Genomic DNA, 15,769 nt, shown 5'->3' with positions numbered 1-15,769 from the left:
CCAGGCTGTAAATATGTTTCTGGTCTAAAATTGCGCATTTTAACTATTGGCGAGGATTTCAGGTTGCTACCTCATCAGGGCAAACTATATTTTGAAGTGGATCTTGTGCCTCATGCTGTTTAGTGAGACTGGATGTTTCCCCGATTCTCTTCTTTGTGGTGGAGAGTGCAAAGTTGGCAAAACAAATAGTCACATTAGGAAAAAATGAAAACTATGCCAGGTTTAAGTAAACTGGAAATATGTTTTGTTAGAAAGTAAAGTTTATTTATACAACTCTTTTCAGACATAAAAGTCACAAAGCACTGCACAACAGTTAAAATACAATATCAACAGAGAAAACCAAGTCCTGTATATTTCCATCCTGTAAATTGCACTCGGCCTGGTTCATTTCTGAAGATGTGCTTTAAGACCTCTGTAATTTCCAAAAACAGGTGGACACGGTAGTTTTTAGGGAACACGACGGAAAGAAGAAGACAGAAACGTTTCTTTTGTGAGGAACTATTGTTAGCAGTCGATAAATAATCTGTGTTCCACTGAGTAACTGAACCGCACAGTAGCACATAGGTTATTATCTGTGTCATGCCATTCAGTGCAGCGGTAAGACCAACAAGGTTTGTTTTATTAAATGTCACAGAACCACACCTCCCCTTCAGATAAACTTTTCAAACACAAGACTTTGTTTTAAACTCTGAAAACTGCTGTTGGAGGTTTGTCCTGCTGTTCCAGTCGTCGCAAATAGGCTATAAAAAGCTCATCCTTAATGAGAGGTGGTGATGACAAGGAGGGAGTGATTGCGTTCCTCAGATGGACACGATCACTTCGACACGCATCCCACGTCATCACACTGCATCATTTTGCTCATGGCATTTGTCAGTCAAAGTAGGGAGAAAAACAGAAGTACAGCTCCCTTCTTGTGACTGATGACTGAATATTAATGGCTATAATAATACTACACGTGGGCGGTCAGTTTTCCTGCCGTGAAAACTTTTAGAGTTGATCAGTCAGCTGGAGCCAGATCTGCATTTCCTGATTCAGCTGCATTCCTGCTCTTTTCATATTCTTAAGTACTAAGTCAGTGTGTGGCATCTGTAAACCTGTTAGACTTGTGACTGCTGTCACAGCTTTCCCCCCCCCCCCCTTCTTTTTCCCCCTGCAGTGTTCTTACTTTCACTTCTTCGTCTGAGAAACTGAGGCCTGTCGAACCATTAATCCTTGTCAACCTGACCAATTTTTTTTTTTTATTTTATTTATTGAAATATTAATGTTTTAAATTTATTTAGATTGTTTTCATTATAGTCGATGTGTTTATTTACAGTTTACTGTGTACATTATGGAAATCTGAAGGGCCCCATTGATTTCAACTGTACTACTTTGTATGATGCATTATAGTGTTTGCATCATCTTCCTCATTTATGAAACAGACTTGGAATTAAAAAGAAAAATGCAAATCACGACTTCATGAGCTGTATATAAATGATGGATGCAACGTGTGGGTCTGAAAACTGAGGCCAGAACAAATTGTATAATTATTGTACAAATAAAATATGCTGAATCTGATGGTTTATGTGGAACTAGCCCTAAGGAAAACTGTCAGTTTAAGTTTTTGGAGATTGTCTTAAAGAAAATGTAAACTACAATCTTGATACTAACATATGTAAGAGGCCCCACATTCTGAGCAGGTTAGCTTTTAGCATTGGTATTATCATCTAAGTCATATCTAGTGTCTGATGCATCCTTAGTATAAACCTTTATTCAGGAAATCACACTACAGATCATTCATATATTAGTTTTGTCTGGATTAAACTGATCTGCTCACTCCATCTATTCATTTATGTATTCATTAATTTATTTATATTTTGTAAGCAGGTCTGGGGAAAAAAAAAGGCACCTGGTGCATCATTGCAGTCGTTGCACAACGTAGCTGTTGGATTGATTGTTTTTAAAAAGTTGCAGAACTTCTCAGAAACGGTCTGAAGACTCCACTGTGAAACAATCTGTAAGATTCTTATTGAACCTACTGATCTCTTCATATTTTTTCCTTTCTCAGAGATAACTGACCCGCCAAGATGAGTCGACGACGTGTCGACACCCGAAGCTCCCTGGGGCCTGATGATGAGGTCATGCCATACAGTGACGATGAGACGGATGACGAATTGGAAGAGGAAAGCTCTGAAGGGGAAGAAGAGGCACCAGAAAGAGCACCGCAACCCCAAGTGGAGACAAGACCCACTGGTGAGTTATTCAAGACGTGCAATGATCTATTTTTTTTATTTTTTTATTTTTTTTCCTTCAGGGGATGAATGTGTCATTTTACACGCAGTTTTCCTGTTTCATAACAATTTCTATTTCTCCCAAAGTATTGATCAGATTTTAATGGACATGAGATTAATTTGAGGTGAATGACAAATATGTTTGAGCCTCCTTAAATTCTCAGTGGATTTTTAAGTGTTATTAACATGTGCATAACTAATGTCACTATAAGGCAAATAATACTGGTTGATGTGTGGTTAAATGTCCTAGCATCACATCATACTGTGACCCACCCTTGGGGACTTTCTAGTTTCTTCTGAAAAGGTTGATTCTGTTCATCTGGACGTAGCGTTTTTAGTGGGAGAAACCTTTCGTTATTCATCCCTGTGACTTCTTCAGCCTCACATTTGCACAATGACTGAAACTAGCACCACTGAATGAACAGTGGGCTGTAAGGTCAGTTCCTTGATTATTAATATGCAAATTGTTATGACCATTGATAAGCTGATGTTTACTGTAAGCCTACACACACAGATCAGTATTTAAGGGGTTGACTCTCATCATCCACTGGAGCATAAACTGAGTGTCATCAGGACGCTACAACACAGAGCGAACACCATCCCCACAGACAGAGAGACAGCGGCCAGGGAAGCAGAAGAACAGCACATCAAGAAGGCCCTGAGTAAATGTGGTTATCCCAGCTGGACATTTGTCAAAGCTGGGAAGGCACCAAAAGAAAGCTCCAGCCGATCCAGGAGAGAAGGACTACCGCTGCATAAGTGAAAACCTGTTATGATCCCATATGTGTCAGGAGTATTGGAGCAGTTGAGACCCATTTTTTCTAAACACCAGGTCTCTGTGACTTTTAAACCCCAAAACACGCTGCGCCAAAAATTGGTCCACCCCAAGGATCGGGTCCCCGACACAAACAGAGTAACATAGTGTACGCTGTTAAGTGCCAGGAGGATTGCCAGGATTTATACATCGGGGAAACCAAACAACCTCTGGCAAAGCGGATGACACAACACAGAAGAGCCACCTCGTCAGGCCAGGACTCTGCAGTCTATTCACACCTTCAGGCCAGTGGACACTCTTTCAGTGATGAGGATGTACACATCCTGGACAGGGAGGAACGCTGGTTTGAGCGCAGAGTCAAGGAGCCCATTTATGTGAAAAGGGAAAGACCATCTCTGAATCAAGTAGGGGGCCTAAGGGTACATCTTTCACCATCTTATAATGCTGTGATTGCAGCCACCCCCGAACTCTCTGTGAATGGTACTCATGGCCATTGATCAGTGGTTGTTGATCAATGGTTATGACAGTTTGCATATTTATGATCAAGGAACTGACCTCCCAGCCCATTGTTCATTCAGTTGGCTGGTTTCAGATATTGTGCACATGTACTCTTTATAAGGGGAAACCTGCAGTCAGCTGAGACTGAAGAAGTCTCTTTGATGAGTGACGAAACGTTTCTCCCACAAAACGCTACGTCCAGATGAACAGAATCAATCTTTTTGGATTTACTTACCTGGATGATTGAGCATGCATCAAGACATTTCTAGTTTCTTGTTTGTTTGATTTTTACTTTGGAAAATTGAGTTGTTCTGTTTTTTTTGTTTTTTTTTCTTCTTGTTTTTAATTTAACTGGTGGGTGAAGTTATGTTGATTACATCCATCTTTCACATACAGTCTGTGTTTTAGCCTAACTTTCTAGAGTATATAAGTAACAGACATGTTATTTATTCTATAGTTTACTTCATCAACATTAGGTATATTTTTAAAACACTGTCTTTTTTTCTTTTTTCTTCTTGTTTCGCAGACGTCACCTGGAAAGTGAAAGCCAATGACCGACCCTATCACCAGCTGCCAGAGTTTAAGAAAAAAGTCTTTCTGTGTATAAAGAAGAGCAAATACTCTGTAAGTTTAAACATTACGTCAGCAGGCCATTTAATGTACTTATCTGCAGATTGACTGTTGATTGTGGTGTAAACCAAACCCTCAGCATATAGAGCTGAACATGGCACACCCTAAACAAATACCAGGGCAGGTGTGTATTTTCCATCAGGCATCCCACTGAGAGGGTGTTTTATAAAATATGACGTTTTTATTTTGTACGCTGTTCAGTTATGAATGGAACTGTAGATGAATAATGGGATGAGGTGGATGTAACTCGATGAGGGTTGGGCGTGCTACACTGGAGTCAAATGAGAAAATCTTGTTCTTTGATTTATGTACAGCTTTTGTTCATCACACAGTTCATTTGTTAAATTTGTCTCCCTTCATGTGGAAAACCATTTAAAGTAGTTGTTGCTGGCTGTGTGGTTTATCCTTCTAACAGCCGGTTAACACGGAAGAGATTTTTATGCTTCGTGTCACTGGCCTTTGTCAAGGTTGAAACCTGATCACCCTGCTGGGGCGGCCTTTCTTTCACCAGCAAACACAGTCAGATACGGTAGATCCTGATGCCAGGAGATGTTTAAAAATACTCGTATCTCTTCTGTAGTTCTGTGGATCTCTAGGTTGTTTTGGTATTAGCTGCCCAAAATGGATATGCTGCCTTCTCTACTATATAATTGAAGCCACATAGCGTTGCCCGGTGGTGCTAAAGTGTCATAAATTACATTATAAATAAATTACATCAATACCACTGCATAATAACCTGTTGATGACGCCATATTTTTTTGTGTGTTAATTTAAAGAAGTACAAGTATATTCTGAAAAAGTTCACATTTAATGCATGTAGTAAACAGACGCCAAAAGCTTGACGTCTTAATAAAAACAGGTGCAGTCCTGTAAATTAAAAAACAAAAACAAAAAAAGGCAAAACACAAGTATGCACCATGATTTAGTAGCTTGTAGAGTTCATTGATGTGTGTGGGCATGGTAAAATCTTAAATGGATCGGTTCTTATGTAGCTCTATAATACTTCGGTATGAAGAGGAGTTTATGGTTGACTCAAAATGCCCAAGTCCTGTGGCTGCGAGACAAACCCAAATCATTACGCCTCCACCACTGTGCTTGACAGTTGGTATGAAGCGTTTCTGCCTATATGCTGTGTTTAATTTCTCCAAACGCAGCATATAGGCAGAAATGATTTCCAAACATCTCTACTTGAGGCTCCTCTGTCCAAAAGACATTGTTCCAGAAGTCTTTGTTTGTGTTTGTTTGCTTGTTGTTTTCTTTCAGATGCTGCCATGTTCTTTTCAGAGAAAGGCAACTCTAAAAATTCCAAAAAACCCACTCGTGTTCAGTCTTCTAATTGTACTGTCATGAACTTTGATGTTTAACATACTACCCATACCCGTAGAGTCTGCAGTGTAGCTCGTGTTTTATTTCTGCATTGTCTCTGAGCATTGCATAGTCTAACCTTAGGGGGAATTTGCTTCACGTCCACTCCTGGGAAGATTGTGTTATGGCATGAATAAAAACCTGAATGCTTCAGACTAGCAAGATGCCAACACGTCAGTGCATTTCATTGCATTTCTTACTGTTAATTGCTATAAAAGTGGTTAATAGTATGTAGTTTTTCAAAGAACCGGACATATTCCTGAGGAAATACTTTTTTTTTTTTTTTTTTTTTTTTCTTTTCATATTGATGATGACTGAGATCACTAGCTTGAATAAGACAAGTTTGGAAACCTTTCCCATTTTCTCCCATGACATTTTGCAACAGAAAATGAATTTTTATTAAAACAAAAACAAAAAAAACCTGCTTCACCTGCAGGTCTTAGTCTAAAAAGCAATCCGCTGTTCCAGACTAGAACCTTTGGCCAACTGCTTCTGTTTGCTTTGATATTTATGTGAAGGTTCAACATAACACAGATACAGTATGGAATCATAGCCTCAGATAGAACAATGTCCATCACCCCATTGGACACCAGCTGGGGGAATCTGCCCTGAGCCAGCTCTTATCATTCAGCACCAGTAAGAAGAGAGTCTGCCCTCTGTGAAATCAAACTCTGAGCTCTCCCACAGTGGCAGAGCTTCAGTGTCTTGCTCAGTGGAAACCAGGTGTAATAAGCAGAGTTTAGATGGTTATCTGTAAATGAAACGCAGCATCAGCTCAGTACTGACAGCATGATAAGTTTACAATTTCTCAACCCTACTTTCTGCAGAGCATCTTTGTCTTTCTAACCAGAATCGAGAATTTTATAACTCTTGCTTTATCATAAACATGTAGTCTTCAAGCCTAGTCTGAATTTACTTTTGTAGTAGAATTGAAATCAAGTTGTTTTTAAATAAGCTGCCAAAATAAGCTCCTGTGTTTAAAATGACTCGTTTTTTTTTGGAATAGAGAAGAAAGCAAATTGTTGTTTTGTTTCTTTTCTCTGCAGGGAAATGCCATTAAGACGTACAAGTACAATTTCTTGACCTTTCTGCCCCTGAATCTGTATGAGCAGTTTAGGAGAGTAGCCAATGTCTACTTCCTGGCTCTGCTCATCCTACAGGTATAAATATTACTTCTATGCATTATCTGTTTTATGACTGACAGTTTTGCAAAGAATGGGGATCAGTGAGTGCCACCAAATGTCTTGTTTGTTTAGATTATTCCAGAGATTTCTACTCTGCCCTGGTATACTACTCTGATTCCCCTGGTCATCGTGCTTGGAATCACTGCTATCAAAGATCTGGTGGACGATCTGGTAAGATTTGGTCTTTGGAAGACATGCGAGGTTAATTCTTCTGTCATTGTCTTCTCGACTTGGCCCTCAGGTGCAAACTTGCTTACTCTCATTGTTCATCTTGGCAAAACAACATGCAGCATTGTTTTAATCAGTTCAAAAAAAACTAGCGATATATTTTCAGTTTCCTTTGTAGAAGAACGAGGAAACTGTTCAAGTTGACTGGATGCTCCTACAGCTACTCTGCATAGTTTTTGATTGTTTTATTCTTCATGTTCTTATGTCTTTTTCCTTCAGGCACGCCACAGGATGGACAACGAGATCAACAACAGGAAGTCTGAGGTTCTACTAAATGGCAGGTTGGAAGAAAGCTGCTTATTAAAAAAGTTTTTTTTTTTTTTTTTAATCAATTTAAAAAAACAAAACAAAACCCATTTCCCATTTTTTTTGCTTTTCTCTTTGCTTCAGGTTTCAAGAGGCCAAGTGGAGGGAAATCCAGGTTGGAGATGTGGTTCGTCTCAAGAAAAATGACTTTATTCCGGTATGATAATTCACCCAAAGTGGGGGTTTTTCCTACAAGTTTGCATTAGTTTTAATTTAAATCAGCCATAACAAGCTCACATAATGAGCACACACTTAATTTATTTCCTTCAAAACTCCCTATTACGATGTGAACTGAATTTAAACTTTTTTAGCGCTATGGGACTTTAAGATTAAATATTATTACGTGAAGACCAATAACCTCACTAAATTGATGTAATCTTTAAAATAATAGTCTTCGTTAGAATCAGAAAGCATTATCCAGGATGCGTGTGTGGTTTCAGTCACTTTCATGATGTAGTAAATTCAGTGCTCAGTTTTAACTTGAGATTTCACAAACTAATGGGTAACATCAAACAGCTGCATCCAGTTTTTATATATATATTTAACTGTAGAGAAAAGGTACAGAAGAAAACTCAAAGATGGGAAATGGACTTTAGAGGGACATGCTGAGGCCATTATGAGGTTCACTGTTACATAAACTAATGTGTCATCTACATAAAAGTTTACAAAAATATAATCTTCAGTGTATAGTCATTTTCTTTATACTTTACTTAAAAGGGACTCCTGATCGATCCTGGAGGCACTCCACTCATCAAATGTATTTGGATTAAAATGTATCCACATCTGCTAGGTATAAAGAAATGAGCTGAATAAAATGATACAGCATCGCATAATCCAGAACTTAAAATATTAGCTGATTGATCATTTAGTTTTGAGCAAAAGCGAAAGTCTTAAGAAATTGCAGATGTGTGCCTTGAATCCTCTGAGTGCTTTATCAATTTGAAAACTCAAATGTTTATATTTTCAGATATTTTATATATATTTTTTTTCACTCTGTAGGCTGACCTCCTGCTGTTGTCCAGCTCCAACCCAAACAGCCTGTGTTATGTTGAAACAGCTGAACTCGACGGGTAAGAAAGAGGGGGAAAACACCATGTACTGTGCTATCACCATGTATTAGGTTAAACTGTACAAACGATGCATTGGACTGTTGGAGTAGAGTACTGTGTTTGAGGAATTTCTATTTAATCAGTCTTTTTCCCAAGTGTTCAGTCAACAAATTACTAACTGAGAAGAGAAGAGCAAATTTGAAAAGCCTTTTCTAAGAACCAAACAGTCTTTGCTCTGGTGTGTGAACGTGTTCTGCTTTTAAGAGGGAACACCTTTAAATCAAACAGATACTTGTATATGTGGTGCAGTTAGATCCTCCAATAGAACGTGTTTACAGTGAATGGGAATAGAAATGAAATAAAATAGAAAGTGATACAAACAAGATCATAATCATTTATTTATTTATTTATTTATTTATTTTTTGCAAAAACAGAACAGAAATGATCTGGGGATTTTTCTTTGTTTTTAATCCTTCTCCCAGACGGGGTTGGAATCAGTTCTCAGGTCTTTGTGTGTGTATATATTGTTTTCCCGTTGCAGCGAAACCAACCTCAAGTTTAGGATGGGACTTCGAGTGACTGATGAAAGACTTCAGGAGGATCATCAGCTCGCTGACTTCAATGGTAAGAACTGGATCACCACAACACACTCCTTCAGTTTGAATCATGCTTACAGAAACAAGCTATTTCTTATTTTATTTCTCTGAACCAACGCCTTTTTTTCTGTCCCGTAGCCCTGATCGAGTGCGAGGAGCCAAACAACCGTCTTGACAAGTTTACGGGGATGATGCTGTGGGACAGGGAGCGCTACCCTTTGGAACTGGACAACATGCTGCTCCGAGGTTGCAAGATAAGAAACACTGACTGGTGTCATGGGCTGGTCATCTTTGCAGGTGTGTGTTTGTTGTTGTTGTTGTTGTTTGTTTAAAAAGTATATAAATAATTAAATATAAATGTAAAATATAAATGTGTGTGTGTTATTGGTTTTTGTTTCTAACTCAATACCAGATTGTACTTTCTTGTGTTGTAGTTTGGCAGTTCCTCTTCTTACAACATTGGTATTTCAAAAGTTTGGTTAATTTGATTGTAAAGGTTAAAATGGTGAACGTATTTTACTGACATCTTGTTGTAGGAAGTGATACCAAAATCATGAAAAATGGTGGCAAGACAAGGTTCAAGAGGACCAAAATTGATGAACTGATGAACTACATGGTTTACACAGTAAGCTTCAATCACCATTTTAACACACAGTGTATATTTTCATATCTATTATCTGATGCACCTCCTCGCCACAGACTGAGGTAAATGTTGGCCTGTATGGCTGAATGTGTAGGCCCAATCTTCCTGAAGGTTTCTGTTTAAGTGATGCAAATATGCTATTGATGATGTTTGCTTTTTCTGAATATGTTTTGAGGTCTTTTTTTTTTTTTTTTTCCCCCCCCGATTTCTTGCACTGACACTTAAACAATACATTTGCAATAAGTAAGTCAAGCCATACAAGTAGTATATGAAGTCTTCTCAACAGCTATTTGGTGTCTCTCTGTTACTCCTCACCATAGATCTTTGCACTGCTCATCCTGGTGTCCGCGGGTTTGGCTATTGGTCACACATACTGGTATGAGGCTATCGGCACCAAGGCCTGGTATCTGTTCGATGGCAAAAATCAGACCCCCGGCTACAGAGGCTTCCTTAGCTTCTGGGGATACATCATCATTCTCAACACCATGGTGCCCATTTCGCTCTATGTCAGGTACATAAAGCCAGACAAAATTAAGTGAAAACAATTATATTAATGCGTTTTGTGCTCACTTTAAGATTTGTGTGTGTTCAACAGTACACCAAATAAAAGTTTTTGTGCTTTGTCTACAGCGTGGAGGTGATTCGTTTGGGCCAGAGTAAGTTCATCAACTGGGACCTGCAGATGTATTTTGCAGAAAAAGACACCCCAGCTAAGGTACATTAACACTTGCATGTTTGTTTTTCAATTATCTTTTTTAACTGATTTTTTTTCACCGCACTTTTATGCTGTATGTTGTCGAAGGCCTGTGAGTGTTGCCCCTCAATTAAATGGCCATTTCCGGTATTCAAGAATATAATGACCTTTAAAGAGGCGAAGAGTATTTGTGGGAGTGTTTTGTTTTTTTGTACCAAACCAAAATCATATGACATAAATGAAGAATATATGCTGTTTTGTGGTAAACCAGACCTTTTTAATTGGAGATTATTTTGTGAAAATGGCAGCTTTTCCACCCTCAGTTGATCACTACAGCTCTGCTGCATAAACTCCTTTAACTGTCTGCAGGCTCGGACCACCACCCTGAATGAGGAGCTGGGTCAGATCCAGTACGTCTTCTCCGACAAGACAGGAACTCTGACGCAGAATATCATGCAGTTCAAGAAGTGCACCATCGCTGGACGCAATTATGGTACTGAGGAGTTTTTGTTTCACACAAGGAAAAAATAAGATTCAGGAATGGGAGTTTTACATACACCCCCCCCCCCCCCCCCCCCCCAAAGAAAAGCCACCTGTGATGTTCCGGTGTTGGTTTTTAGCTTAAAGTTACCCAAACTTTAAGCTACACAGGTAATAATGGCACATAACTACCGGCAATGAAGTTTGTGCCAAATACATGTTTTTGATTAATGGTAACAAAAGAAAAGCAGCAGTTTCCTGATCAGTGGCCTGTGGCACAGCTTTGAGGGAGTTAAAAGATCGAATCAAATGCAAATTAAAGCAGAAAATGAAACACATACATGAATCTAGGAAAAACATGTTAAGTAAATTGTTGGGTCCTGTATCAACTCTATTTAAAACCTCTCATTGCTGTCTTTGAGTGTGTTTTTTTTGTTTTTTGACAGTTGCTGTACTGTGGATTTGTAATTTTGGCATTAAAAGTTTGTTTTGTGGGGGGTTGTTTTTGTTTTTTTTCCCCACAGGTGATCCAACTACTGCTGAGGGTGTGTCACTGGAACGAGGAAAGGTAAAATCTAAATAATGAGTTGAAAGAATTTTCATGAGTAGAAACAAATTAAATGTCAGTTTGATCTTCAGCGATCTGTAAAAATGGTCCCCAAAAAACCCTGTAAACCCAGGAAAATGGAAAGTCATAAAACCTTTTTCTATTTTATGTCAGCTGGTGGACTGGAGCTGGAACCGCTATGCTGATAAGAAGTTCCAGTTCATAGATCATTCCCTGGTTGCACATGTCCGATCCAAGAAGGATAAAGATGCCATGGAGTTCTTCAAACTGCTCTCCCTCTGCCACACCGTCATGGTGGAGCACAAAGACGGTAATCCTACAGTCACATAATATAGGTCCTATTTAAAAAGAAGACTGCAGGTACTGACTTCTGCTTTTGTACTGTCCTCTCAGATGCTCTCGTATACCAGGCAGCGTCTCCTGATGAGGGCGCCCTGGTCACGGCTGCCAGGAACTTTGGTTACGTGTTTCTGTCTCGTACGCAGGACACCATGACCATCAGGGAGATGGATCAGGAGATGACCTACGAAATGTTGGCGCTTCTCGACTTCAACTCTGACCGCAAGCGCATGTCTATCATCTGTACGAGCACACAGCCTGACATAATGTGCTTAAATACTTCTTTAGATGTACAGTTATCTGCATACACATGAAGCTGCAAGGGTAAAAACCCCATCAAACTTTGAATCAGAAACAAAACAAAGTACCAAGTTACTGAAGGATGCGCAATGAATGAAAAACTGATGAAATGCCACCTAAAAACTGAATAAATCAAGTCTTCACTAAATCATGGAAGGATTTTATTATGTTTCTACTCAAAATACACAACTGGCACAGAACTCAAAAGTATTTGAACAGTTTTACTTGTTTTGGACAATCTTTAATATAAATGCATACGTAGTTAATCCTAAACATATTCTGTAATTTCAATATGTGTGGATGCTGCATGACCTGGACGTGGATCCAGATCTTGCTAAAACCGTCGCTACTGCACCACATGCCATCCTTTTATAGTGTAAGGAATATAGATTGTATATAAATGGGCATATTGCTTCAGGGCCTAAAAAGTGAAACCTGTGACTTACACCTGCCTTCTTTCTAGTTGTCAGCAGGGGGCAGCACCTCTGGATGCAAAAAGAAGTGCAGTCATTTAGAAATCTAAAGGAAATGACCCTACTTATATCTCATTTTGATTTCAACAAACAGGTTCCCGATGACTTTATGGTCTCAGTCAATAGTTTCATTCATAGTTTTATTTCTCTAAATTCTTATTTTTAATTTAAAGTGAAATAGAAAATAAAGCAGGGTTGGTTTGTTTGTTTGTTTGTTTTTGTTTTTTGCAAACTGGCAAAAATTACAAATTTCAAAAAAGGTTTCCAAACGTCACTATGACTACGGTCTTTTTATAGAAATAACTAAAACAAATAAGAGCAATATTATCAAAGCCATTTAGACTGGACAGATTGGACCTGCTACTTTTGACTTTTTACCTCACTGAGACTTAGTTCTGTCTAATTACCGCTGATCTTTCTATGTACTGTCTTTTTAGTGAAGTTTCCCGATGGCCGTATTCGTCTCTACTGTAAAGGAGCAGACACTGTCATTTACGAGCGTCTCTCCCCCAGCTCCAAACATAAGGAAACCACCCAGACTGCTCTTGATGTGAGCTATTGTTTAATCTCATTTGCAGCATGCCAGATGCTGTCTTTTTCTCTCAGGAGTAAACAAAGTCAACATTTTCATGTTATCAGGTCTTTGCCAACGAGACCTTGCGGACACTGTGCTTGTGTTACAAAGACATCAGCGCTGAAGAGTTCGAAGCCTGGTCCAGGAGACACAAAGAGGCCCAGGTGACCATGAATGACCGCGAAGCTGCCCTGGATGCTGTGTATGAGCAGATCGAGAACAACCTGATGGTGAGTGGGAAATGACTACGCTTTAGTTTCTATATACATGTAGAATTCATTTGAATGTTTTAATTAAAAAATCTCTTCTGCTAAAAATCGATCGGATTTTAAAACAAGAAGCTCCCGTTACAGCTAGTAATGAGTTCTCTTGCATTTAGCTAATTGGAGCAACGGCTATTGAGGATAAACTACAGGATGGAGTTCCAGAAACCATTGCCAAGCTGGCTAAAGCAGACATCAAGATCTGGGTCCTGACTGGAGATAAGAAAGGTACCATCACCCCAAAGTGCACAAGAAATAAAACACCTGTATCACATGAATAACAGCGACATGCCTGAGCTGGTTAAAGTAACAATTTGGATGAATTGAATCTGAACTCGTGTTTTAATCTTCATAATTTATCCCCAGAAACGGCAGAGAACATCGGATATTCCTGTTCACTTCTGACAGACGACATGGAGATCCACTACGGAGATGATGTCAAGTAGGTTGACAAGAACATTGCAAACGACATCCCAAGGCGGACTGTCCCTGCAGACTCAATTAAATTCAGTTTTTATTTATATAGCGCCAAATCACAACATCGTAGCCTCAAGGTGCTTTATATTGTAAGGTAGACCCCACAATAATACATGGAGAGAAAAACCCGACAATCACATGACCCCCTATGAGCAAGCACTTTGGCGACAGTGGGGAGGAAAAACTCCCTTTTAACAGGAAGAAACCTCCGGCAGAACCAGGCTCAGGGAGGGGCGGGGCCATCTGCTGCGAGCGGTTGGGGTGAGAGAAGGAAGACAGGATAAAGACATGCTGTGGAAGAGAGACAGGGATTAATAACAAATGTGATTCAGCAGAGAGGTCTATTAACACATAGTGAGTGAGAAAGGTGACTGAAAAGGAAAGACTCAATGCATCATGGGAATCCTCAGCAGCCTACACCTATTGCAGCATAACTAAGGGAGGATTCAGGGTCACCTGGTCCAGCCCTAACTGTATGCTTTAGCAAAAGTAAAGTTTTAAATCTAATCTTAAAAGTAGAGATAGTGTCTGTCTCCCGAATCCAAACTGGGAGCTGGTTCCACAGAAGAGGGGCCTCTTCTTTTTTTTTTTAAATTTTTTTATTTTAGGTTAGATTAATTTCACAGATGTAAAATTTTCTTTTTAACATGTAACTTGATGATGATGATGATGTGTCCCATCATCAAGTTACATGTTAAAAAGAAAATAACTTGATCAAAGCATCAGAAAACGGTGAAATGAAACCATTGCATTCTGTTTCCATTCATATTTAAAAAGTGTTCCAACCATCTTTTATACTATTTATGGTGCCAACTGTGTTGCAATTGAGCACTGTTATCACCTGTATTGTGTGTCTACAGTGAGAAGCTAACCAGACGTCAGGCCAGCAGAAGGGATGACCCTCAAGCTTACCGTGGAGGCAAAAAGAAAACTGCCGAGCCTTTCTTTCCCGGATCAAACAAAAATGCTCTCATCATCACTGGAGGATGGCTGGTGAGCTTTCTTCAAAAACCAAAACTAAATTAAAGCTACTATAAAAGACGAATTGGTAGTACTAAAAAGCCTAGCCAATGTTATAGTCTAAAGATAAATGTAATATATTGCCTTTAATACGGTTTCCCTGCATGGTTTACATACTAATCTACTCTCTTTATTCTTTTCAGAATGAAATTCTGTATGAAAAGAAGAAGAAACGCCGTCGTCTGCGTCGTCTGCGTCTAAAGAGGCGTCAACCTCCAAGCAACCCTCAGGACGGACAGCCGATGGATGATTGGGAGAAAGAGATGAGACAGGTTTAACAAATAACTTTGATTATTGTGAGTAAGAAGAATTTTTGTCTTCATGATATTAAATCCAGTGAAATGTTTCTCTTTACCGGTAGATTGACTTTGTGGATATGGCTTGTGAATGCGAGGCGGTCATCTGCTGCCGTGTAACACCGAAACAAAAGGCTAATGTGGTGAGTTTGGTGAAGAAGTACAAGAAGGCTGTGACACTGTCCATCGGAGACGGAGCCAACGACGTCAATATGATCAAAAGTAAGGACACAAGCTAACTGTGCTCACGCCAAGTGTGTAAGATTCTATGAATCTGCTCTAAGATTTCTCCCCGTCCGCTCTCCCTCCAGCTGCAGACATCGGTGTCGGTATCAGCGGTCAGGAGGGGATGCAGGCCGTCATGTCCAGCGACTACGCCTTTGCTCAGTTCCGTTACCTGCAGCGCCTCCTGCTGGTGCACGGGCGTTGGTCTTACATCCGAATGTGCAAGTTCCTGCGTTTCTTCTTCTTCAAGAACTTTGCCTTCACTCTGGTCCACTTCTGGTACTCCTTTTTCAACGGATACTCCTCACAGGTCAGCAGCACTGTGAAAGTCATCCCTTTGATTTTATTCTGAAAAGAAGGGAATGTTTGTAGTATCATAGCCATCATTAGACTAACTTTTCATGGAGTTTGCCCATTATGACATGTACTTTAACCCTGTGAAAATTGCAAATGTAGTGAGTAGCTCCCACACAAAACACTGAAGCTCATTTCTGTAGAATTTTTAATCCATGTTCA

The 15,769-nt window shown here is 39.5% G+C and overlaps 1 protein-coding gene across 1 annotated transcript in view; it reads left to right on the top strand.

Annotated features, from left to right (window-relative positions):
* atp8b1 (ATPase phospholipid transporting 8B1) overlaps positions 1-15,769 on the top strand; it is a 37,418-nt gene that overhangs the window by 16,041 nt on the left and 5,608 nt on the right. The window contains exons 2-25 of the mRNA XM_040000097.1: positions 2,048-2,232; positions 4,070-4,167; positions 6,585-6,698; positions 6,795-6,893; positions 7,170-7,231; positions 7,341-7,413; positions 8,256-8,326; positions 8,847-8,929; positions 9,040-9,198; positions 9,438-9,526; positions 9,865-10,055; positions 10,175-10,259; positions 10,608-10,731; positions 11,243-11,286; positions 11,440-11,596; positions 11,680-11,868; positions 12,836-12,948; positions 13,038-13,202; positions 13,352-13,463; positions 13,602-13,677; positions 14,573-14,705; positions 14,876-15,004; positions 15,094-15,250; positions 15,340-15,563. Coding sequence (XP_039856031.1) covers positions 2,067-2,232; positions 4,070-4,167; positions 6,585-6,698; positions 6,795-6,893; positions 7,170-7,231; positions 7,341-7,413; positions 8,256-8,326; positions 8,847-8,929; positions 9,040-9,198; positions 9,438-9,526; positions 9,865-10,055; positions 10,175-10,259; positions 10,608-10,731; positions 11,243-11,286; positions 11,440-11,596; positions 11,680-11,868; positions 12,836-12,948; positions 13,038-13,202; positions 13,352-13,463; positions 13,602-13,677; positions 14,573-14,705; positions 14,876-15,004; positions 15,094-15,250; positions 15,340-15,563 — 2,913 coding nt within the window. The 5' untranslated portion in view covers positions 2,048-2,066. The remainder of the gene's footprint in view (positions 1-2,047; positions 2,233-4,069; positions 4,168-6,584; positions 6,699-6,794; positions 6,894-7,169; positions 7,232-7,340; positions 7,414-8,255; positions 8,327-8,846; positions 8,930-9,039; positions 9,199-9,437; positions 9,527-9,864; positions 10,056-10,174; positions 10,260-10,607; positions 10,732-11,242; positions 11,287-11,439; positions 11,597-11,679; positions 11,869-12,835; positions 12,949-13,037; positions 13,203-13,351; positions 13,464-13,601; positions 13,678-14,572; positions 14,706-14,875; positions 15,005-15,093; positions 15,251-15,339; positions 15,564-15,769) is intronic.

The sequence above is a fragment of the Simochromis diagramma genome, unplaced genomic scaffold (assembly GCF_900408965.1).
Source record: "Simochromis diagramma unplaced genomic scaffold, fSimDia1.1 OVJJ01000596.1, whole genome shotgun sequence".
NCBI lineage: Eukaryota > Metazoa > Chordata > Actinopteri > Cichliformes > Cichlidae > Simochromis > Simochromis diagramma.
This window is presented reverse-complemented; position numbering and strand designations above follow the sequence as displayed.